Below are 24,558 nucleotides of genomic sequence, written 5' to 3'. Positions count from 1 at the left end.
AGACAGAGGCAAAGAAGGCATTCAGCACCTCTGCCTTCTTTATGTCCTCTGTCTCCAGGGCACCCACTTCGTTCAGCAGTGGGCCTATATTGCCTCTTGTGTTAGTTTTATTTGCTATGTATTTGAAGAAGCCCTTTCTATTGTCTTTAACCCGACTAGCAAGATTGAGTTCCAAGGAGGCCTTAGCTGTCCTAATTGCCTCCCTACATCCTCTAACAACTGTCCTATATTCCTCCCAAGCGGCCAGCCCCTCCTTACATAATCCATAGATTCTCCTTTTCCACTTGAGTTTGCCCAGCAGCTCCTTGTTTAACATGTGTGGCTGGTGCCCGAGGAGCCCTGGGCGATGGCTGTGTCCAGGGACGTAACTTCCCCACTGGTGCTGGGGACCTCATCTTCTGGGAGGGAGCACGAAATCAGGACCCACAACTTGCTGTACGGGACTACCCCTTAGCAGAGCCTCCCAGCACGAAGAGCTCACAGCTCCGGCCCTGGGGAGCCTTGCCCATCACCCTGGGGACTGCGGGGCACGAGCTCTCCCGCCCGAGCCTTCACCAGGCTCTAGGAGTTTCAGACCCGAGCACCAGGCAGCACTGGCCCAGGAGCTTCCTCAGCCTGCGCTGCGCAGACACCCCACGGCCCTGCCAGCCCGTGCCATGGCTGTCTCCTCCTTGCCCTGCCCTTCACATTCCCAGTCTGCCCTTACCCGCCTTATACCCCAGGAGTCGGCGCAACCGCTGCTGCGCTGCCTTCCTCTCCTCCTCTATGATCTCCTGCGTGATGGGGTAGCCGGGGTCCGGCGCAGGGGGCTGCCAAGAGAGCAGCAGCTTAGCTCCTTCTCAGGGCAGCTGGCAGAGCCGCTCTGGAGGAGGTGTGGAAGCAGGCTGGCGCCAGAGCCGGGAAGCTGTGGTTCTGCCACAGCCACCGCAGAGCTCTGGTCCCCATTCGTTTGGTCCCCGGCTTGGCGCTGAGGGCACAGCAGCCTTGCCCAGCCAGTACCTGCTCCAGCAGCAGGCAGCACAGCCATGCACAGCCACCACACACCGAGGCAGGGGAGAGCATCACTTCCCACCCAGCCAAGGACGAGAGCTCCTGCCCCAAGGCAGGCAGGTCAGCCTGCCCCCAGCCCTGCAGGGATTGCACTGGGCACATTCTGTCCCCAGCCGAGGGCACAAGAGGCTGCGAGACAGCGACGTACCAGCACCAGGGGTTCATTATCCCACGGCACCAGCAGGCAGATGCTCCTCCTGTGTGGCCTTCCGTTTCCCGGCGAGGGTGGTGGGCTCGGGGACTGCCGCCGCTTCTGCTCAGGCTTCTCAACAGCTACAGGAGGAGACAAGTCAGGAGCAGCTCCCAGCAGGGGCATTTGGCCTGCACCAAGGGGGTTCCCCCTTCTCACTCCTCTCTGGATGCCCGTCCTGGAGGGACAGGGCCTTAAGCCACAGGCAAGGCTGCGATGCCCTGGGGCAGCACCTGGCCACAGGAGATCCACGGGGAAGCTGTCCCAAGAGCCCACTGGGGCTCCACGGGCCAGCGGCCCCTTCCCACCTCCACAGACGCTCCTTGCCCGCTGCCCACCCGAACCACAAACCACACAAACCGCCAGACGTGGCCGCATCTCGCACTGTGCCACGGGGCCCTACCCACAATGGGCACACGGGAGAAAACGCCACTGCCTCAGGGCCAGCACGTTCCTGGTTTCCAGGGTTTTCTCAAGCTCATCCCACCTGCAGACCTGAGCTACCTCGTGTCCCGCAGCTGGCCCGCAGCAGTGGCCCAACCAACCGTGGCACAGAGCTGGGCCCCACCTGCACTCACCTTCCTCCACCTGCACAGCCCTGGGCGCTGTCACTGGCGCGCGGCTCCATCGTCGCACCTCCCGTTCCCTGTGCAAGCGGGAGAGAGCCAGTTAGGGTCGGCCCCCTGCCCTGAGAGCAGGACGAGAGCCAACACGCCCAGGACCCAACACGCCGGCTGGGAGCCGCTGCTGCTCACAGGGCCCTGCTCGGACCCACCCTGTCCTGCTGCTCCACAGCACCGCAGGGGAACAAGGCTGCAGGGATGCTGATCAGCACAACACCAGGGCTTCCCCACAGCTGGGTGGCCCAGCAGCCAGGTCTCAGGGGCCTGGAGCATCCCGGCTCTGGTGGAGCGCAGGACTTGGGTACTGGGATGGCTGGGAAGGCGAACGCTTTCTTCCCAGCTGGCACCGACAAGCGGGCGCTCGCCGGATGAGCAGTACATTACCTTCCTGTCCACTCTGGCACCGCACAGCAGACTCCTCTGCAGGACTGTGGGGATCCCCCCACACACATCCGCTTCTCCTGGAACACAGGAGGAGACCAGCAGTAACTAATTTGGTTCTGGGGAGCACAGCCTCCCGTTCTCCTCATCACCGTAGAGTAAATCCCATCTCCCAGGCACTGGCTACCGAGCCCAGAGCCTCTCTTGCTCCAACGCTGCTCAACTCCCCTCCAGAACGTCCATGAAGGGCAAAGTCTGAGCACCCCAAACGGGATCCACTGTGGGAGCAAGCAGCCTCCAGGCTCTTTATCAGCGAGGCGATGGGGAGGGAGGACGCTGCTGGCCCAGACACAGTAAACCCTTCCCTACTGACCCACCCTGGAGAAAACCTTTCCCTGCACAGCTGCAGAGCTCCGTCAGCCACGACTACGGCCCACTCCCACATCTGCAAGCCCAGCCCAGGATGGGAGCAGTGTTTTATTACAGCTCAGCAGGTGCTGAGGAGACCCGCGTCCAAGTGGGAACCCAGGGCTCCCAGGCGTGCTGCTGCCTCCGCCTGAAAAGCTGTCAGTACAGCAGAGATTTTGTGTTCCCCTTTCCCTGGAGGTGTCCCCCCTGCAGAGTGGGGAGAAGCAAAGAGCTGCGCGCTGGGCTGTGGAGCGGGGCTGGGCGTCGGGTCCATGGCGAGCCCCTGGGCATCCGACTGTCCCAGCGTACCGGCGGGAAACCGGTCCTGGGGCTCCAGTGCGGTGGCAGCGGGAACCGGCAGTGCACGGTCGGCAGCGGGGCTCTGCGGGGACACAACGGTCAGCGCCAGCGTTAGCGGCGGGAGGACCCGATCCCGTCCTCCCCCCGCGCTGGCTCAAGGCAGGAGTGGCTGGACCGGGTGCTCTCAGCACAGGTGGTGCCTGCAGCCGAGCCGTCATTAGAGGCCATGGGAGCAGGAGCCTGCGGGTAGGCAGGACCGTATCGCACACCAGGACCCCACTGCTCCCAGCAGTGACCCCTGCACAAGAAGGCAGGGCAGCACCACAGGCAGAGCTATGGGCCCAGCACCGCCATAGCTGTGCCACCCATGTCCTTATCCCATCCGTGCCCCTGTGCCACCTGCATCACTGACAGCCAGTGTCCCTGTGCCACCTGCAGCCCTGACAGCCAGTGTCCCTGTGCCACCTGCAGCCCTGATAACCAGTGTCTCTGTGCCATGTATATCCCTGTGTCACCTGTGTCTCTGTGCCACCTGCATCCATGTCCAACCCTTGTCCCTGTGCCACCCATGTCCCTGTACAACCTGCAGCCCTGAAAACCAGTGCCCCTGTGCCATCCGTATCCTTGTGCCACCTGTGTCCCTGTGCCACCTGCATCCCTGACAACCAGTGTCCCTGGGCCACCTGTGTCCTTATCCCACCCACATCCTACCCCCGCGCTCACCTGAGGCAGGTGGCGTGGGTCAGGGCCCTGTCCCTGCGGCCGACTCCTGTGGCCGGGCGGCTGTTACCGGCCCTGCTGAAGGTCGGGTGCCGGTAGGCCTGGGCCCATGGAGGTGGGAAGTGGGCAATGAGGCTCGGCCTGTAGGGGAGAAGGAGAATTCAGGGAGGGCACGGGGGGGGCACGAACCGGGCCGGAGGGCACCTGGCGGGCGGGCGGGACCGCAGCGCAACCCGGGCACCCCCCGCGCCCAGCGCCGCTCCCAGCAGCGATCCCTGCGCCAGGCAGGTCAGCATCACTGCCAGCGCCAGCGGCAGCGCCGACGGCCAGCGCCAGGGACGCGGCAGCGCCATCGCTTCCGACCGCAGCAGCAACGGCCACCGGCCCGGAACGCGCTGCGGGAGCCGCGCCCCAGCCCCTTGGCAGTGGCCGCGTTCTCGAGCTCGTGGCCCTGTTCCACCGGCCCCGCCATTCCACCTGCCTGCTACTGACAGCCCCGTGCCACCCGCGGGCCTGGCAGCCAGCGGTCCTGGGCCACCCCTGTGCTGAGCCCACCCTCGCCTCTGTGCCTGCAGCTTCCACAGCCCCGCTGTGCCCTACTGTCGTGGTTTAAACCCAACCACAAAAGCTCGTCCACTCACTCCCCCCCTTCTTTCCCTCCCTCTACTCCTGGGGGGACGGAGAGGGGAATCAGAAAGAATGCAACTCCCACGGGTTGATATAAGAACAGCCCAGTAACTAAGGTATCACACAAACCACTGCTGCTACCACCAGTAATAATAATGATAAAGGAAATAACAAGCGGAAAGAATACAACACTTCTGCACCAGCCGACCAATAACTCGCCCCACGCCCCCCAGCCGAGCACCGACCGATACCTCCTCCAACCCTGCCACCCCTAACCCTTCCAGGTAACTCCCCGTTACCTCCTGGCCACGCCGTGCTGTGGTATGGATATCTCTTTGGTCAGTTTGGGTCAGGTGTCCTGTCTCTGCTTCCTCCCGGCCTCCCCTCCTCCCTGGCAGAGCATGAGGCTCACAAAGTCCTTGGCCGGACCAAACATTTGAGCAGCAACTGAAAACATCGGCGTTATCAGTGCTGTTCCCAGGCCAAAAATCAGAACACAGCACTGCACCAGCTACTAAGAAGGAGAAAAATGGCTGCTACTGCTGAACCCAGGACACCTACCAGGCACGCACCATGGCAGGGACGCTGACATGGACCACACAGAACACGATTCCCCTGAGCATCTCCCTGGCCATGACCCCCACGGGCCAGCTCAGGGGCACCCGACTTCCCGGGAGGGAGCACATGGAGAATCCCCATGGTAAATAACAAACCCAAGGCAAATGACCGCATTTCTGATCTCAGCAGCTGCCAAGCGCCACGCTTGACATTCAGGGGAAAGCTGTGCTTAGAACTGGTTGGGTTTTGATGCAGCCACAGCAAGCTTTGGTCTTTACAGCTAATAAGGGCTTTGCAGGCTCCTCCTGAGCTCTCAGGGGACAGCCCAGCACTGGCATGTGTTGTAGTCTAGGGTGTCCTTGCTGGGGACAAATGTGTGGTATTGAGACGTGCAGCCCTCATGTTCCTTCAGGTCTTTCTACTCAGAGCTGGGGACAGAGGAGGGTGCTGCTGCTGTGCCGCCATTTCAAAGGGGCCTTGCAAGGAATGCTCATGCTCTGCACATGGGAGACAGGGCTCCATCTCCAGCCCCGTGGTTTCCCCTCTTCCCATGCTCAGTGCTCCCACGCAGTGGGCACAGCTGTAGCACTGGGGCTGGCTCAGGTCCTCAGGGGCTGCTCAAGAGTGCCTTTTGGGGGCAGATGCCAGGGGAGCTGCAGGTGTCTCAAAGGAAACGGTGACGCAAGGGCAGGAGTTCTTGCACGTGCAGCCTGTGGCTGCCCCATCCCGCTTGTGCCTTGCGCTTTTCTGTCCTTGACCCTCTGCAAACTGGATGCTGCGGCACCATGGGGAACATCCGCAGGCAGAGGCAGCACTTGGTGATGGGGCAGCTGACCTGGCCCTGGCTGTTCGCTGGCGTTGGATCTCAGAGGTGCCTTCAGAGCATCCCCAAGGGCTTCCTGCTGCCTGCCCCTGGGCTGGGCTGGGCTGGAGGCTCTCCACAGGAAACACAGACTCACTAGAAACCACAGCGTGGTAATGAAGTGTCCTTCCCAGCACACTTGTGCAATCTTGCCCTTAAATTGCCACTGCTCGAAGCAGAGCCAAAGTGGAAAAAAACCCAGTGAAATAATAATAAATTGTGATAATAATAAAAATAGTAATAACTGTTGCTCAACCACACAGCTGTGTTTGGACAGCGGTAGCAAGTACCCACAAGCAGTGGGTGCTGGGAAGCAGCACCCTGAGCTCTGGCCCAGGAACCAAACACAGGGAAGGCAGATGTGAACACAGACTGTCTAGTTGAAGTGGGGACATAAAAAGGGGGAAGGCGAGCGAGGGACGATTGCACATTCACAGTAAAACAATACTAAAATGGTAGTAAAAAACCCAATATGACAACTGCGGTAGAAGAAGAGAGTAACACCAACAGATCAACAACAGCCTAACAAGAACAGAACAACAGCAGAACACCACTAACAAAACCAGACTGTAACAAGTGCAGAGACGCACAGCCATTCATCCAGCCCTGGCTGTGCAACTGTTCCAGTAGGAAGAATTTGATGCTCCCCGTTCCATCCCGGGCACTGCCTCCCAGCACGGTTTCTTGCCGGCAGCAGAGACGGGGCCCGGCCCCCTCATTCCGGGCCCCCCTCCCACCGTCTCCCCGCGCCTCGGGCCTCGCCAGCTCCTCGGCTCCACAACCGCTCCCACCCGGCGCTGCCCCCGCCACAGCCACGCCTTCACACCGGATCCCCCCCACAGACCGGAGCCGCGCCCGGCCCTGGCAGCGCCGGCCGGCCCTCACGCTGCACTGCGCCTGCTCCTGCCCCTGCACAGGGCTTTGCTGCGATAGCGGCGATCTCGAAGCGCTTCCCGCCGCGCCGCGCTCGCACCACGGCCCCATCAGGGGGGCGGACCCCATGCGGGGGGGCAGGACGGGACACGGCCGCGGCTGCCCCGCGGATGGGCAGCTGCACCCCGACCTGCCCCGCGCTGCTTGCCCATTGGTGGGGGCCGCCCCGCCCTATTTCTCCATTGGCCGGGGCCGCCCAGCGCTGTGCTGTCATTGGCTGACTCCACCTGGCGCTGGCTCCTGTGTGTCCGTCCCTACGCATTCCCCACCTCCCGTTCTCATCCGGAGGGAAAGAGTGCGCTGCGGCCGCGGGCAGCTGGAGACGGCGTCCCCTGGGCCGAGGCGGGAGCTGTGCGGCGGTGAGGGCCGCGGGAGCGGGTGTTGCGCTGTGGCCGGAGCGGAGGGAGGCGGGTGTCCGGGCGAGGGCCGGGCGGTGGCCGGGAGGGAGCCGGAATGGCGGAGCCGGGCTTGGCCGTGCCGGAGCTCGGGGGTGTGTGGCAGGGAGCTGCAGCGGGGAGGATGTTCTGGTGGGGAATGGCCGGGTGTGGGGTAATAGCCGTGAGGTGGTTTCGGGGCAAGGGGACGAGAGGTCTGTGTGAGCATCTGCCGTGGTGGCCTGTGCTGGGCGAGCTCGGAGTAGGAGGCAATGGTGCGTGCGGAGGGGCAGATGTAGGGCAGGCAGAGGGGTGAGGGGCGGGGGGACAGCTCCATCGGCGGTGAGGCACGGGGGAGGTGGGGGTGTTCCGTGGGGAACTGCAGGGGTTGCACGGGGGGGTAGCGGGGTTCCCGGGGTGCTGCCGGTTCCCGGAGCGCCCCTCGAGGGGTTCGCTGGGGGAGCCGCAGAGCCCCCAGCTCTGGTCCTTGGAAGGTTCAGTGTTGCTGGGGAAGGGCTTCCCGTCGAGGTTGCGACCTGAATCGAGGTTTTGGGCTGGCCTTGAAACTGGGTCAAAGCTCTCATAAGCAGTGTGGCACCTCAGGTGTCCGAGCAAGGGTTGTGCTGAGCAGCAAGCACTTGGAGGCGATTTGCCCCTTGCCTTGGAGCTTTGTAGCTCGAGAGATCTGCACGTGTTGGATCTGTGCAAAAGTAATTCTGTTATGTCCAATATAAACTTCCTTATGTGCAATATAAACTTTCTAATGTACAATCTAAACTTCCCCTGTTTAAGTTTTAACCACTCTTCCCCTTCTTTGTCAGACCAACTCCACCAGCCCCCAGCAGACCTGGCCTACTAACTTGGGTCGCGTGTTCAAGATACACAAACCCCTGACAATGGCATCTCCCTTGTAACCATTTATTAACCTGGCCAATCCTCCTAGCCTTTTTAGGGTCCTCCCCTGTATCCTGGAGAACTGACAAAAACACAATCTGAGCTCCAGAGCCCCTAACCACCTCTCCCAGGGCTCTGTAGTCCTTCTGTATGTTCTCCAGGCTACTGCTGTCTACATCACTAGCACCCACATGGATCACTAGAAGTGGGTAATAGTCAGTGGGACTTTCTAGAGCAGGCAGCCTCTCTGCAACATTCCTGATCCGAGCCCCTGGGAGGCAACACACCTCCCTTGAGATTGGGCCAGGCCAACAGATGGGTGCCTCTGTTCCTTTCAGAGTCCCCTACCACTATGACCTGCTGCTTTTTCCTGTCAGCACCAGTAGAGATCTTCTTTTCCAGTGCATCAGGCGGTTGTTTCTGGTGCGAGTGTGTTTCCTCATTAGCCCCCTGCAGGACAGCAAAGTAGTTCTGGGTGGGGACGACAGATTTAGGAGGAAGCCCCTTGCCTTTAATTGTCCTCTTCCTCTTTTCTTTTTTTTTTTTTTTTTTGTTCATTCTCAGTTCATGCTGTTGGAATCTGCTCTTGCTAAATCTGTGATGTTTTAGATTCAGATGTCTCCGTGGACACCTGGAGCTTCTTCTCTACTTGCCTGGTGTCCTTATGGGTGCACAGGCTTTATGCCTATTCTGCAGCTGCTTTTGGGATCAGCATTTGGATCGTCATTCGGTTCTCCAACTCCAAAGCCCAAAAGAAGGTAACAGAGCATGTAAGTGCTTTGAGAAGAGCCCCAAAATCTGTGTGTGGAAGCGAGTAGTTGTTGGGGCTAGTAGTGCCCCTGGTGCAGTGAAATGTGGTACTTCATTGTGGGCTCACCTGGTTTGTTGCATGTGCCAGCTGTAGTTCAGTGTGTCTGATGGTTGTAATCCTCATTCTGGGTTGTCTTATGTTTGTGGGTAACTGAATGCCCTTGTTGCTCTGCTGTTACAGCAGAACTCAGCTGAACACTTCCCATTTGCTACTGAGGGAGTGTGTCAGCCTGGGTTGCTCTGTCAGTTCAGGCAAATCACTCTGCTTCTGCACAGTGTTCTCCCTTTTCCTGTGATGTTGATAAGGTTGTGCTGGTTTTGGGACCAGAGTGGGATTAGGCTATTCGGGAATTCTACTTTAGGAGTTGGGAAGTTCTTGGCTTCAGCCAGAGCCTGTTATCTCAGAGGTGTGCGAGATGAGAGTGTCTAGCATGGTTTAGTTCAGAGACAGCTACTTGTGTGTATCTGTAGAGTGAGAGACACTCAGGTGCTTTGTTCCATTTGCATGGTGCTGAGAGTCTGGTCAGAGGACTGGAATTTTGAATGCTTTTCGGAAAAATGGGGTTACCGTTGCTTTGAAACGGGATGGAGCGTGACACAGTGCTTGTGTCAGAGGGTGAAAAACCCCCTGAGAATCCGTCTTCTTCTGAAGGGATAGAAGACAAGGTAGTCAATGGATGTGCCACCCTGCAGAGAAAGGAGGTCTGCGTTGCTGTTGTAAAGATTTTCTATGGGTCTCAGAGTGGCACAGCAAAGGTCTGAGTTACTCTTTTCCATGTGCATGCCGCTGAGTTGAAATGAGATTCAAGTATGTTGCTTGCCTTAGAAACACTACAGTGTGTAAAAATCAGAGTTCCTTAGGTCATGAGAAGTCGTTGCCCAAGATGAAAGACAGGTGAAAAGTCTATAAAACTAAGAGCTTTAGTACTGCCTTTATGTGGGGTATGCAGTAGAGATGTTATTATGAAGCTTAAAGTTTACTCTTACAATATTATAGAACCCCAGCCTGGTTTGTGTTGGAAGGGACCTTAAAGCTCATCCAGTTCCAACCCAATGCCACGGGCAAGGACACCTTCCACTAGACGAGGTTGCTCCAGTCGCCATCCACCCTGGCCTCGAATATACTCTTAATTTGCTAGCTGGTTTCCTTAGAGAGAAGTGCTGTTTCAGGAGCTTTTACAAAAAGAAATTTCATTTGTGTGTGTAAATATAAAATCACTAACCATAAAATTCATGTGATTCTCTTCTTCCAGCCAGTATATTCTTGCTGTGCTGGGAGAAGTCTTGTCTCTGGGCACAGCAAGGCTTGTTTGACCTTTCAGGTACCTGGGTTGTAGCACTCGGTCACTTTCTATGTTTCTTTTTTCAGAGATTTGCCAGAGCTCTTGCTGAGGCAGTTATTTCCCTTAATGTGCCAGTGGAAGTCATTAGCATGGGAGACTATGATCCAGATGATTGTTTATTAGAGGAGGTAGGTATGTTGTAAATGGGAATAATAAATCCAAGCTTTTCCGGAGGTTGTGAAGGCTGTTGTCTTGTATTTCTCTCCAGTTCTCCTGGAAATCCCGAAAGCTTTGTGTTGAAATTTGCTTTCCTTCCATGGAAGCAAGTGCAGTCCATCAGTCCTTGGCAACAAATAGCTAAATGCTGAAAGTGCTGAGGAAAGGCTCGTGTAAGACATATGATGCTGAGTGTGGCTTTGTAGAAGCCAGTTCTGTAACTCAGCTGTGAGTAATGGACAGTATCTGCACGAGGGCCCCTGTACTGTCTATGACCTGGGAAGGGTTCAAAACTGGAGTAAGTAGATAGTGATCCTTCTGCAGCTTTTAGATTTAGAAACTTCTTGTGAGCAGTATTCGAGCTGGGGAATCCTTGATGGGTTTTTCTTCTGTCAATATTGATAGTTGCTTTTTTAATCTATGGGAGACGTTATTGCTGCCAAGAGTCCGTTCCGGAAGGTGTTGATTTGGGGTGGGGAAGGTAGGAGTCCCATTCTGTTTTACCACTCCATTAAACAGGGGAAAGAGAGCTTGTTCTCTTTTGATTAATTTAAGATGGCTTTGCAGGGAGGATGGCCATCCACCACTGTTGGGATTATCACCTTCAGCATCCCACACCAAAAACTATTCAGCCAGTCAGCAAAAATCTCATCTTTTGACTTCTTTCAGGTGCCTGCATGTTCCAGCTCTTTTCCTGAAGTGCTCATTAAAATGGAGTGATCTTTTCTCTTGTGTTCTGTTTCATTTCTTAGACAACCAGCAGGAACATGTGTGTGTTCTTGGTGGCTACATACACAGATGGGCAGCCAACCGAGAGTGCAACAACCGAGGTGTTTAGAAGAGGCTGCGAATGAGTTTCGCTTTGGGAAAGCCTATCTGAAGGCCCTGAGATATGCTGTGTTTGGCTTGGGAAACTCTGGAACGATCAACATGCACAACACAGTATCTCCTGTGCACCTTTCTTTGATTTCTACTCCTCTGGAAGGCTGAGCTATCTTAAATGCTACATACCTGCCCGTTACTGGTAGTTTGTGTGAGAATTGGCCCAGAAAGCCAATGGCATCCTGGGCTGCATCCAAAAGAGTGTGGCCAGCAGGTTGAGGGAGGTGGTTCTCTTCCTCTACTCTGTTTTGGTGAGACCTACACTCTGTTGCATCCAGTTTTGGGGCAACAACACGTGGGATGTGGAGCTGTTGGATCGAGCCACAGAGATGCTGGAGCAGCTCTGCTGTGGAGCCAGGCTGGGAGAGCTGGTCTGCTTCAGCCTGGAGAAGAGAAGGCTCTGCAGAGACATTAGAGCAGTTCCCAGTACCTAAAGGGTCTGATGAGAAACGTGGAGAGGGGCTTTGGATAAGGGCTGCAGTGATAGGACAAGGGGGAATGGCTTTAACCTGACAAGCAGGAGACTGCAGGGAATGGCCGTTAGGAAAAAAATGCTTCCCTGTGAGTGTGGTGAGACACTGACACAGGTTGCCCGTAGAAGTGGGCATACAGCAGTATCTGAGCTTTGTAATGAGTTTTGGTCAGAAAAATAGAATCATAGAATAGTTAGGGTTGGAATGACTTGTCACCTGGTTGTTATGTTTGTGTAAGTGGAGCCACAGGAAATGTGTTAGGCAGGTGGCCATTTTGACCAAGCATAGCGTAAAGGAGCTTGTTTCCAGAGCTCAGCTCTTATGGGTTTGATAGCAGAGGTGTTTTGAAATCATAGAATGCTTTGGGTTGGAAGGGTCCTTAAAGCTCTTCCAGTTCCAACCCCCGGCCACGGGCAGGGACACCTAGAGGAGTTTGCTCCAAGCCCCTGTGTCCAGCCTGGCCTTGGGCACTGCCAGGGATGGGGCAGCCACAGCTTTTCTGGGCACCCTGTGCCAGCGCCTCAGCACCCTCACAGGGAAGCATTTTTTATAATGTCTAATCCAGGTGTGGTGGTGTTCAGACTGTGTGTGCTCTGAGCCAGCAGGTGAGGGAGAGCGCAGAAGTGCCTGTCCTGCAGTCCTGTGCAGCCCTCTTTCCAGGCTTGGTCCTTGCTTTCTTAGTTGCCTGCTTTGTTTAACTTGGCCTTCATTTAATTTCCCTCTAACTTCAATCTTATCCCAGGTTGGAAGAAATATTGACAGGTGGCTGTGGATGCTGAGCACCAGCCGGATCATGACTCGTGGTGACAGGGACTGTAAGGTGGCCCAGAGCAAGCATGGCACCATTGAGGCCAACTTTGAAGCCTGGAAAGCCAAGTTCCTCAGTCAGCTTCAGGCCCTCTGCAGAGGGGAAAAGAAGCCCTGCATTGGGAAGTGCAAGAAAGGGAAGTGCGAATCTCCAGGGAAGCAGAGCAAAGAGAGTTCAGATCATGAACATGGGGCATCGGAATATGAGAATATTAAGGTAAAGCCCAAATCTGTGGGGCCTTATTTTTGATTTAGTGCCCTTTGTAGCACTGTTTGACTTCTCTCTCCTGCAGCCCAGAGGGGTGCCATTGGGAGCTTGATACTTCTTTTTTCTGGAGCAGAGGGGGAAGAGGAATGAGATCCCATGGCAGATAGCAAGTAGAATAAGCCACCCAAAAAGGACCAAAGAATTAGCGATGGCTGATGGACCTAGGCTAGATGGCATGTGTATGATGAGGGAGCCTTCCTCTTGAGTAGGGGGAGGTATGTGTTGTGATACATGCTCCAGAGAGCCAGTCTGTGTTCTCTTCAGAGCCTTTGCTTTGTCTCATGGCCAAGTTCACTTCACGTTTAATTCTCGGGTCTCTTCTGTCTGAGTGGTTTTGAGGGTGCTGCAGGAACAAGAGGAATAAACATGCTGTTCCGCAAGTGCTCTTCTGCTGTACCTTGCCTGTGTACAGAAAGGGAGATGATGTTTCTGCTCTGTGAAGAGTTTGACTTGGAAAGCAGATCTCTTACTCCCTGTTCATCAGACACCAAGGGGCACTTGGAAGAATTGAAGGGCTTTAGGCTTCCAGATGATCACAGTACACAGTGGGAGTCTGACTTCTCTGATTGCCTGTTGTGGGATCAAATGGGCTCATGAGGGAAAGGGAGTTATCTAGAGCTAAGAAAGCTGGGCTGAGGTTTGGGCAGTCTGTGCTACTGGACTTTTAAATGCACACCGAAGAAAGCCCCAGGTTTAAATGCATCTGGTACACATTATACAGGTTATTGGTAGGCTGTTCCTTGTTTTTCAGTATCTTTGCTGAGTGTGAGAGCTGATGTCACTGGTTAGCATAGATGAAGATCTAATGTTTAACAGATATGTTTCTCACTTGGATTTTTCTCCGATCTCTTACACAGGCAGAGGAGTTGTTTGAAAGCAGTAGTGAGGAGGAGCCTGATGCTGAGGAAGCTGGAGGGGCAAATTGTGTCGATGTTGAAGATCTTGGCAATATCACGAGGCACATGAAGGAAGCAAAGGTACCGCTGTTACAGTGAGTGTGGAACTATCAGGTCTTTGTCAGTGATCAGCTGAATTGATTAAAGTACACTTGCTGGATTTGAATTGGCTGGATCTAGTTAAAGGGAGAGTAAAATAGGAGCTATTGGAGAACCTGTCCCCAGGCAAGACTATACTTGGATGTGTGTTGGATTTACTTCCTTGCTAACTGGGACTTGTTCACTGAGCAAATACTGCAGTGGTAACCTTTTATTGTGAGTCAGAGGGAAAATGACTTCCACTGTTCAGATCTGAATATCCATCTCTGTTGCTGTGATTCACAGTCCAGTGTCTAAACAGAGATCTTGTTACTGGATCTGCCCATTGGAGCTTTATGTGACCTGTGCTGAGCCTGGCAAAGACAACCATAATCCTGCGTTATGCCAGGGTGTTGCTGTCTCCCTTCCTGTGTGGGTCTGTTCATGTTTCATTTTCTGTGTGCAGTCTGCCAACAGAATACATCAGACTCCTTTATCTGGTTAGCACAGAGGAAGGAGTGAGAATACATATAGGTACTAGGCTAAACCTTCCTGTGTTCCCCACACTTTTTGCTGGCTGAGCAGCTGGCAGTTGGGAGGAGAAGGGTGTGCCAGGAGGGACCTGGGATGACTGTGTTGCCAGCTGCTGACTATTTCCCCCTTAGCAATCTTTCTGTGGTGGGGTCTTTCCCTGTGCATCCTTGAGCTGCTCTCCACCCCTTCCTCAACAAACCTACCTCTGTCTGTAACTGCACCTTCCTTCTCTTGCATGGCTCTACACTGTGGACTTCTTACAGCTTTTTCCTGAAACTCCAGGCCTTGGATCACAGGAGGCTGCATGCTCTGGAAGAGAGCACAGGATCTCTGTTCCTGACCTTAGGGAGGGGAAAGGAGGTAAAATCCTCCCCACTGCTTGTAATAAGCTCTGTGAGGAGAGTAGCTCCAGTGACGTGGGGCAAGGCAGGCTGCTGTGTGAGAGCTCCTGCGCCTGAGCTTGTATGGATCTGGTGCACTACAGCTTGCACAAGAAGACAAACCGATTGGAGGGAGAAGGGCTCAATTTCTCCCTGTGTGGCTGTGCTGTGGTCCTTTCTCCTCTCTTGCCTGTGTGTAGTCGCCACCAGCGGTCAGTAAGAAGTGCTGCCACACAAAGACACTCATCTGCAGCGATGAGCTGTGGTTTCTGATCTGATGACAAGCGGTTGTTCTGTCATGACAGCTGGATGCTGCCCTCTTGCCTCTGCAAATGGTGAAATTCTGAGAAGCTTTAAATGATATAGTTCTCGTTCCTGGCCTTTCTGTTCCTGTTCTGCATGGCTGATGAGTCTAGCTGTAATCTACATTGCTGGTTTCATGCTTCTGTAAGCAGAGCAGGTAGAGGTGAAAGGGCTTCCAGCGGTGACTTCATGTAAGTCCTCAGCTCTCTTGAGTGGGGTAATGGCAAGAGATAGGTCTGTACATACATCCTGAGGAGCCCGAACTGCTGGCTGTCCTTCATTAGCTGGAGGAGGAATGACTGTGTCTGGGTATTGAATCTCCCAGGGAATGTGCCCGTTGACCCACAGCAGGTTTATGCAAACACTCGAACTGTAAAACAGTCCCATAGGGGCAGTTATTTACTCTAATTAAAATAAATGCTGAAGACTTGATATGAAAGAGCAGGATGATCTGCATCTACGAAAGTAATTTATCATGATCAGCCTCTCCTGCTCCCAGGCAGGGAGGTTTAGTTGTTTAAATCTCAGTTTAAGTCACATCCTCACTTTAGTGGCTGTGAGTTTGTGCAACAAGTTTTCTTTTCCACGTGAGCTGCCTAGTCCCTTGAGCCGTTTTTCCTCTTGCAGAATGCTGAACTATGTAAAATGAGTCTGATGCTTGTTTTACACTGACATCATCTGTTGTCTTGCAGTAATCCCTCCCAGCACAGGCAATGCTTTGGGTTTTTGTAGCTGAACTACCCACACACAAGCTAACAAGTTTAAAGAGAACTGGTGCACTTCAGGGTTCTATCAGGTGCTTCTTCATACACAAAGTTACTTGGGTTTGAAATGTTCCTAAACAGTTCTGAGCACAGATTTTGTGGATGTCAGTGTTGTTTGTTAACTCCTCTGCATATAGGAGATGGAATAGCAGGTGTTCTGCCTGTGCAATATGGTTGATTTGCAGCAACTTAGGGTGCAGCTTTGATCTCTTCTGCGGACAAGTAGTGCCTTTAGTGAGAATCACTTGTGGATGAGAGAGATGTACAGTCACAGATGGTCAGAATTCCTTGTTGTTCTGCTTTTTATGGGCTGTCAGAGTGAAGCTGTGGAGTTTTATTTAATAAATGTTTCCTCACATCTCTGCAGGTGATCTTAATTTAATTTTGCATCCATCTCCTGTTGCCTGACCTGATGGAAATCAAGGCTGAATTCTGTTCTACTGCTTTTTTCCTTATGCTTCACTGAACTTCACAAAGTTATCATCAAAGGGCTTGAGACAGATGCTGGGTTCTTGCAGTCATTTGGGTCAGGCAGATGACTTCAGTAGTTCAAGGTGAATGCCAGAAGCTCTTTTCCTGTCAGTCATCGCTATTCTACTTAGGAACTACTCTCAGGGAGCTACTCTGTCTTGGGAAAGAGGTGGAGTTTCAAAGAGCTTCTGAAGGTGTAGGTGCACAGTTGAAGGTGCTGGTGCCTTTTGCACACTGAGTGAGCACAAAAATTGGCAGGAGGTTGGGTGGCAACAGGAAATCATTCAAATATATAAAGTGGTGGCTGATACAAAAGTAAATCCCACCCTCGGTTTACCAAATCACGTACTGTGTGGTGGGGACTGCTTCAGAGCTGCTAAAAGCCAGCCCTTTGTTTGCCAACTAATTCAACTTTTGGAACTTGCTGCAGGGGATACAGTTGCAGATGATTCTGGTCAGGGTTCTGAGCTGGACCCAGACTTTGATGTGAGTGCAGATAATGCCTGTGGTTTCATGAGGGGGAATAGCTGGGGGTGGAAGTTCACCAGTGGGTAATAGGACTGTGGCCTGAAGGAGGCCTGGGGAGGTCTGAAGCTGCTTCTGTTGGATGCCTGGTGACCCAAGGCTGTGGTGCCAGGCAGAGATGGATGATGCAGAAGTAGGTAGGTGAAGGTCTGGGCTTTCTCTGCATTTACCACCCTTCCAGCTGCTTATTTCTAGGCCTAGAACCTATTCTCCTGTCCTAGGTTTACCAGGAGCCGTTTTGCTCCTTCTTAGTAACTGGTGCAAGCTCTGTGTTTTGACTTCCAGCCTGGGCAGAGAGCTGATAACACGTATTGTTTTTAATTGTTGCTAAGTAATGTTTATTCTGGCCAAGGACTCTGTGAGTCTCATGCTCTGCTGGGGACGAGGGAGGCCGGGAGGAAGCAGAGACAGGACACCTGACCCAAACTAGCCAAAGAGGTATTCCATACCACAGCACGTCATGCCCGGAGAGGTAACTGGGAGTTACCCGGAAGGGCAGGCTCTCTCTCTTCGGGGGGGTCGAACTCGTTCGGCGGTGGTATCATATTCTCTTATTATTTTCTCTTATCAATATTATCATTGGCAGTAGCAGTAGTGATTTGTGTTATACCTTAGTTACCGGGCTGTTCTTATCTCAACCCGTGGGAGTTACATTCTCCTGATTCTCCTCCCCATCCCTCCGGGAGGGGGGAGGGTCCGGGGGGGGGGTGAGTGGACGACCTGTGTGGATTGGTTTAAACCACGACATCTCCAAATGGCTTTTATGCACCAGGAGAAGGCAGTGGTGGTTCTTAGTGAATTTAGTAACTAAGTGGACTTCTACAGTTGTGGCACGTTTTCCCTGTCCTCCAAAGTTACTCCCCTGAAATGTATTTATCAGATCAAATATGAAATCTAATGGGTGTGTCTGTGGCCTGCAGGACTGCTGTTAATCACAGGGATACCGTTTCTTCAGGTGGATTATCTCCCACAGCTGGGAGACTGATGGACTGTAAAGACAGATCGATCTAGACTTGTTCCCAGGGAATGAAATGGCTTTATGAACCTTTGTATTTCTAAACTGCAGGCATGAGTAACAGTGATGATAATACCCTAATTTTCTGTTGATGGGCTGGGAAGCAATCAAATGGGCATATTCTCTTGACACAGTTTTGAGATTAATGTTCTTGGTTTCCCAAACAAAAAGTTTAGTGATGCTGAGAGTCACATTTGCAATGTAAATAAAAAAGGGGGGTGTGTGTCTGTGTGTGAGAGAGAGCAAGAATGAGATGGGGTTTACAGGAAACAATATATGGTCAAGAGGTTTGTTTCCTTCTGTGTGCATTTGCCACGGGGGATGTTTCCTGATCGCCTTTGGCTCTCTTGCCTGAAAAGCCGTTGAATGGGAAACTGTTCACCAGCACTGAGAGTGTCCATCACCCCGTTTGTGAGCATGTGAGGGCTGTGGAAGATCAAACCCTGCTGACACTGACGAAACTTCTGGTGAAGTTCTATTTGAAATGAGGCAGTGAGTGTTAAGATATAAGCTGCTTAAAGTATAAGGCTTACAGAAAAAGGGTTGTCTGCAACTTTGAGTTGCAGGCAGAAACTTCTTGGAGTCTCCAAGAATTGTTAGCTGTATTTTAAGCTACCTGCATGAGGCTGGGGTACTTAACCGTCAGATTTAAAATCAACTTAAACTGATGTAGAGCTTTAGAGCTCTCCAAAAACTTCCTGGAACTTTTAATGTGTGAAAGATTGCTGTAGGAACACTGCTTTCATCTGCAGCAGCTCATTTGGCTGGGCTGGGCTTTGACCTCTGCTGCTGTGGCTCAGAATTCAGTGTGATCCTACATTTTAAAACAAGCTTTGATAAATATCCTTTAACTGCTTGGCAACTAGTTCTAGCATTAAAATCTGGGTTTGTCACAGGGAAACTTCACCCTTTCCTTCAAATCTCTCTTCTCTAAATCTTGTCTATTGAAAAGGATTATAATTCATAAATAATATTACAAGAGCTCTTGAGACTTGCCTTATCTGGGTAGGACTTGGGAATCCCTGATAAATAAGGGTGGAAAAAGGAAAAGTTACTTTAAAGGTAAGCTCAGGCTGGACCTTGTGTTTGGCTGCACTCGTGTTCTGTGGGACAAGCCCCACAGGCTGGGCCTGCAGCTGCAGCAGCTCTCCAGGTTCTTGCTTGCAGTGGTCAGTGCAGTTTGTAGGTGGCTCTCAAGTGCCAACACATCCTCACCTTGTCCAGTATCCCCCTGCTCTGTGTGAAGAGCAGCTTTGGATAGTGGGAGATGCTTTTTCTTTACTGTTACAAGGTGAGCCACAATTTTGCTTCCTTTGCTGATACTTGCGTTGCCAAAGCTGGCACAGTATTCCCCTGTCCTTGTTCGTGTGTCAGAGGTGCTCCTCTGACATCCCTCTCTTGCTGTTGGGTTGCAGAGGCTTGGCTGAGATGGGGATTGCATTTTGGTAGGTGCCGTGGATGTGCAGATGAGATGCAATCTTTCCAAAAAGCTTTCTCAACAGAAAAGAGTGGCACTAAGAGAAGAGAAGTAGCATTCTCTCAGCTCTACAGAAGGGGCTGGATGCTATAACATGGCATTGAACTGTTTCTGTGTTGGAGTACTAACATGTGCCAAACCACCTGAATTTTTTTGAATGTAATTGTCAAAATCGTTTTCTTGTAATAATGCAGTGAAGCTTTTGCACAAGGAAATGATGTTCCTCTTTGCCACTGGCAGAGCCTTTGCCAGTGTCTGGTGGCAGCCTGGGGCTGGATCTGTGCTCCCTGTGTAGGGGTCAGTCTGACCCAGCTCAGTTGGGCTGGTCCCCGTGACCCATCAGCAGTGCCCAAGCAAGGATGGGTTGGTAGGTTTTAAAGGAAGAGAACTGTTACGTATCATCTGCTATGAACAAGCATGCAGGAGAAGCCTAGGCGTGAAGCGCAAGGCTTTGCTGGCAAAGCAGCTGGTGTGGTTGTGTGCATGGAACTGGGCTGTGTCCCCCGAATTACTCCAGACTTTCTGGCCTGTGATTTTGGCAAGTGGGGCTTTGGTTTGCTGCTTAAATCACATTTACCTGAATTTTAGTTTTGGTTACCGTAGCACAGAAGAAAGGAGTAAAAGTGTGACTGTATGGCCCAATTTTCAACTCTAAGGGGGTGACTTTTGGGTGGAGACAGGCACATCGTTAGTTTCCTTTTGTTTCCTTTGGGAATCAGTCTTTATGGTGAATTGAAGGAAGTTTCCCAAATCAAACAAACGTTGGCAGAACTGTGCAGCAGATGGAGTTGTGGTTTAATGAGCTGCTGTAAAGCTTTTCCTCCAGCATAGCAGGGATGTTAGCTCAGGGAAGCAACCTTCAAGCCCTCTGGAGCCCTGCAGATGTGTTTTTAGAGTTGTGATCTAGGAATTGTTTTATCCATGAGGATTCTGGCTGATGTTGAACTACAGGAAAATGGGATGTTGGTAGGATCCTTTAGCCACCTGTATTTCACAGATGTGCAGTACCCTCGCAGACGGAGGTGGCTGGATAGCAGCAGAAGTCTTCCCTTATTACGTGTCTGCATGCATTTGGGTTTTCAGATGCTGTTATATATGTCCAAATCCCTCCGCATTGACTTTTCAAAGGAAAAAAAATGCAAGATTCGCCCTGTGGAGGCTGAGCTGCAGGTCTGCTTGAATAGCATCCTTCCTTTGGCTGGCAGCTAGTACCTGCTGCCTCAGCATAACGCGAGGGACCTTCTGTTACTCTGCCGTGCAGGGAGATACGTGTGGATGGAGACTTCCTTCCATCTGGTTATGGCATAGTCACAAAGGTTTCTGTTCCAGGAATAAAAGTCTCACTTCCGAGAGAGCTTCTCCGGGGCCTTCCCCATTTCAGCGCCACTTCCTGAAAATACATGCCATGAGATTTGCTCTTGATCAGGACACTTCCTCTGGCAGTCCTGAGGGGTAATGGATTGCCAAGATCCCCATCTCTCAGCTGTCGTGCTTCAACCGTTGTCTGCTTTTTGCTTCAGGCTTTTGTGCTTAACTGGAGCGGGTATGGAGCTTGTGTTTCTGTTGACTCTAGCAGCTACTTCTAACGAGGTTTTCATGCTGTTGGGGTGTTTGCTTGTTCACAGATTACTCAGTCGAAGGTTCCAGTATTCATCTTTGTGCTCACTTGCAAGTGCTCAAAGCTGTTCTTGCTGTGGCTGAGGGAGTACTCTTACTGTGGAGTAAGTACTCTTGCTTAGTGAAGCTATGCTGGCTTGTCATCAAGCATCCTGTTGTTTTTCATGTGCCTTAGCGTGCTTTCCAGGAGAATCTGCTCCAAGATTTTGCCAGGCACAGAGGGAAGACTGACTAGTCTGTAATGCCCTGGGTCATTCATTTTCCCATTCTTGAAAATGGGGGTTATATTACCCTTTTTCCAGTTGTCGGGAACTTCACTTGACTGCCATGATTTTTCAAACAAGTCCTTCCTTTATTTTGTTTTGGTCAGGAACAATGTATAAGAATGGAAAACCTGGATTTGAATATTCATGTTCAGCTCTTCATATTGGACTTTCCTCATCAAGGAGTACCCTCAAGGTACCCCTTACATTCAAAAGGTAAAACAGAGGTCCTCATGTCTTGAAGCTGGTCTAAAGAAACAATACCAGAGTTAGGGAAAGAGTCTTAGCCCTTAATTAAGCAGTCAGGACATATTGGTTTGTTTCTTCTGTTCATTGCTTGTTGTAGACCTCTTTGGTAGCTCAGATGTTATATGATAATTTTTCAAGATGAAATAATTTGTTCAGAAGGTCACAGGAAGTAGAAGGGGAAAGGGGGACTGTGAGCTTACTGGAAAGACAAACCCTGTCTTCCCTTGTGTGTCTTATATATGGGATCAAAGATTCCTGACTAATATTCACCTAACCTGGTTCTTAAAGAGGTTTTAAGATATATTTTCTGCTAATATCTTTGGCAAATTATGCCAAAGTTTGGCTGTATTTACTGCTACCTCTCACCTTAATTGTTAAACTAAGGGCTGTGGTAGATTTGCCTCAGCAGACAAAATCAAATAGATGAAGCTGTTAAAATGCTGAATTGTTTGTCTCTTCCTCCGTCTGTTAATGCAGGGATGCGTGATACCACAAGTGATCAACCTCTGTCTTACCACAGCATTCAGTCCACTATATTAAGGTAAATGGAAATTAGATGTCTGATTTTAATCTTCTCCCATGAACCTGTCAGATTTCTAAATACCGTTTGCTGCAAAGCAAATAAGACTGTTGCTTCTTCTGTTGGTGTCCTCAACATAGAAAGGACATGGAACTGCTGGAACAAGTCCAGAGGAGGGCCACGAGGATGATCAGAGGACTGGAGCACCTCCTGTATGAAGACAGGCTGAGGAAGTTGGGGCTGTTCAGCCTGGAGAAGAGAAGGCTGCGTGGAGACCTCATAGCAGCCTTCCAGTATCTGAAGGGGGCCTATAGGGATGCTGGGGAGGGTCTCTTAGTCAGGGACTGTAGTGACAGGACAAGGGGTAACGGGTTCAAACTGAAACAGGGGAAGTTTAGATTGGATGTAAGGAGGAAATTCTTTCCTGTTAGGGTGGTGAGGCACTGGAATTGGTTGCCCAGGGGGGTTGTGAGTGCTCCATCCCTGGCAGTGTTCAAGGCCAGGTTGGCTGAAGCCTTGAGTGGGATGGTTTAGTGTGAAGTGTCCCTGCCCATGGCAGGGGGTTGGAACTAGATGATCTTGAGGTCCTTTCCAACCCTAACTATTCTGTGATTCTATGATTCTGTGATTCTTGTCCTGTGTTCAGTGAGCATGGGGAACACTTTATTTCTGTTATGCCACTTTTCTTATGTACTTGAAGACTAAGAAGGATGCAGAGTTTCGAAGTGTGGATTTGTCTGACTGCCCACAAGGAACTGTATGTCAATACATCAAGAAAGAAAATCTAGGAAAAAGAAAACTTGGAATTAAGTCAAGCCATAGAGCCGATGAGCCCTCTGGGAGGGTTGAGTGTGGAGTGTTCTACCAGCAATGAAAGGGAAGGAGTTTCGTGTCTCGTGTCATTTGTGGAGTGCACTGAGAGGCAGATGCGACAGATAGCTGATACTTTTTTTGTGTGTGTGTAAAAATGTGTCTTTGGGTTAGACAATTTTAGCATAGATGGTGGATGTTTCCTCACACGATTATCATAAGCCCCTTTAACACAACACCAGATTGCATGATTTGACTTAGCGATACGCTTCTTGAATGAGTCATCTTAGTGCCAGATTTGAAGATATCTTTACTTGGTGCTTTTATTATGTCTAACTAGGACACAAGAGAGGCTGGAATATTTATCTAAGGCACAAAGGAGTGCAGTGAGCAAAGCTAGAAATAGAAAAGCCTGAGAATAAGGGATGCAGCAATGCTTGTTTAGCTGTCCTTCCTTAAAAAGTAAAACTACTGAGGAAGAAAGAAAATTATGACAATATATCAGAAACAGAGCTAAATTAGTAAAGGGAAATCAGAGTGGATGTCCATGCCATTTATCTGCTGCACAGCAGTAGGAGGCCATACCAAAGATTTGAGAGAATCTCTTTCACAATTAAGCATAGCATTTGTCACCTCATAAGTTTGATTTCCCTGCGTTGGCTTTTTCTCACTGTTAATCAGAATGTACTGTTCACTTGGCTATCTCTATTTTCTAGATTGTTAAGGAAAAGTTTGTTTCAAGAACGTGTTACTGAAAGGCATTCACCATGGATATCAGCCTGAGTGAGAAGTGTTGTTTAACTATAATTCACAGGAGGACTGTGCAAGCAGAAGCAATGAGTGGGCAGTGTTTGGGGATTTATAAATTCAGAAAAATATACCCTCTTCTGGTAACTGCTATGATACCAGTCATAAATGCATATGTTTTGCCTTTTTAGTTATTGCTGTAAATTAGGGATAGAACTAAACCAAGTGTATTTCACAAGTGCATGTTGTTTTGTTTGCTGTGCAGCCAGACAGGATGGTTTGTGATGTTACAAAGGCTCATCATAAATATGTGGAAAACATTGCGGTCTATGTATGCCTGCAGAGTCTAGAAGAAATTCAAAACCTCAACCACAAGGAAACAAATGGTCCATCTCTCCAGAGAACTGAAGGTTACAAACCCATCACAACCAACCACCAGACAAGTCAACAACTAACGAGGTCACTGATATCAAAATATGTCTTACAATTACTTCTGTAAACTAAGGAGGTGATGAGATGGCTTTCCCATTATCAGCCAACTTGCAAGGATACATGCTTAACGTGAGAGCTGAATGGAAGAAAAGTTCTTCAGGATTTCAGCCAGCCACCATCACAGCTCATCCCAACTGTGAGCCGCCTTCAAGCAACGGGAAATGGACTAGATCAGAACAGCTCACATCAGTTGCTGTGGGCATATTGTTATGGCTGCTGAGGAGGCCCTGGCTCAGGGTAAGCAGTTGAGCAGGAGGTGGAAATCTGCTGAACAAGACACCAGAAACTTCTGAACATAACAAGTAGCCGTGTGGGAAGCCAGCAAAAGTTATAGTTGTGAGGGATGGCTGAATCTCACAGGTGGTTAAGCGGGAGGTGTTTGAGAAAACATCAGACTCCACAGATAATTGGAGGGGAGTATTGTGAACCTTTGGGGGAGTAGAATATTGTAAGGCGAACAACACCCGGGTAACCATCAGTAATACCATATAATGGCAAAATTGCTTAGGTAACAGGATCAGAAATCACGTATTCAGGAATGGATGAAGCAAAACTAGGAGCAGGTGGGAAAAAAAGTTATGGTTTGAGTTGTTTACATGGGGGGAAATTGGGAGGAGAAAGGTTGATACAAAGATGGTGGAAAAAAGGAAGGCTAAGAAAGGGGAAAAGAATGCTAAGGTATGGAAATGCTGTGAGGGCAGTGTATGGGGGTGCCTACCAGAAGCTCTGTTTTCGCTCAGAGCAGCTGGAGCAGGACA

At 51.1% G+C, this 24,558-nt stretch overlaps 2 protein-coding genes across 2 annotated transcripts in view; one reads left to right on the top strand and one right to left on the bottom strand.

Moving 5' to 3' along the window:
- Positions 1–309: 309 nt before the first annotated feature.
- LOC136022793 (nuclear envelope pore membrane protein POM 121-like) overlaps positions 310–24,558 on the bottom strand; it is a 29,411-nt gene continuing 5,162 nt past the window's right edge. Inside the window, exons 2-6 of the mRNA XM_065696558.1 lie at positions 2,248–2,324; positions 1,819–1,886; positions 1,199–1,323; positions 707–809; positions 310–398 (exon numbers count right to left, since the gene is read on the bottom strand). Coding sequence (XP_065552630.1) covers positions 310–398; positions 707–809; positions 1,199–1,323; positions 1,819–1,886; positions 2,248–2,315 — 453 coding nt within the window. The 5' untranslated portion in view covers positions 2,316–2,324. The remainder of the gene's footprint in view (positions 399–706; positions 810–1,198; positions 1,324–1,818; positions 1,887–2,247; positions 2,325–24,558) is intronic.
- On the top strand, positions 7,072–23,665 carry LOC136022625 (S-adenosyl-L-methionine-dependent tRNA 4-demethylwyosine synthase TYW1-like). The gene is given in 10 exon segments (XM_065696182.1): positions 7,072–7,142; positions 8,530–8,690; positions 10,100–10,201; positions 10,982–11,055; positions 11,057–11,171; positions 12,327–12,608; positions 13,517–13,636; positions 21,090–21,198; positions 21,709–21,772; positions 23,278–23,665. Coding segments are annotated over 10 exon segments (1,131 nt in total). The 5' UTR covers positions 7,072–7,105; the 3' UTR covers positions 23,345–23,665.

This window comes from Lathamus discolor, chromosome 16 (genome assembly GCF_037157495.1).
Source record: "Lathamus discolor isolate bLatDis1 chromosome 16, bLatDis1.hap1, whole genome shotgun sequence".
Lineage (NCBI taxonomy): Eukaryota > Metazoa > Chordata > Aves > Psittaciformes > Psittacidae > Lathamus > Lathamus discolor.
Note: the sequence above shows the minus strand (reverse complement) of the source record. Positions and strands in the feature narration are given on the sequence as shown.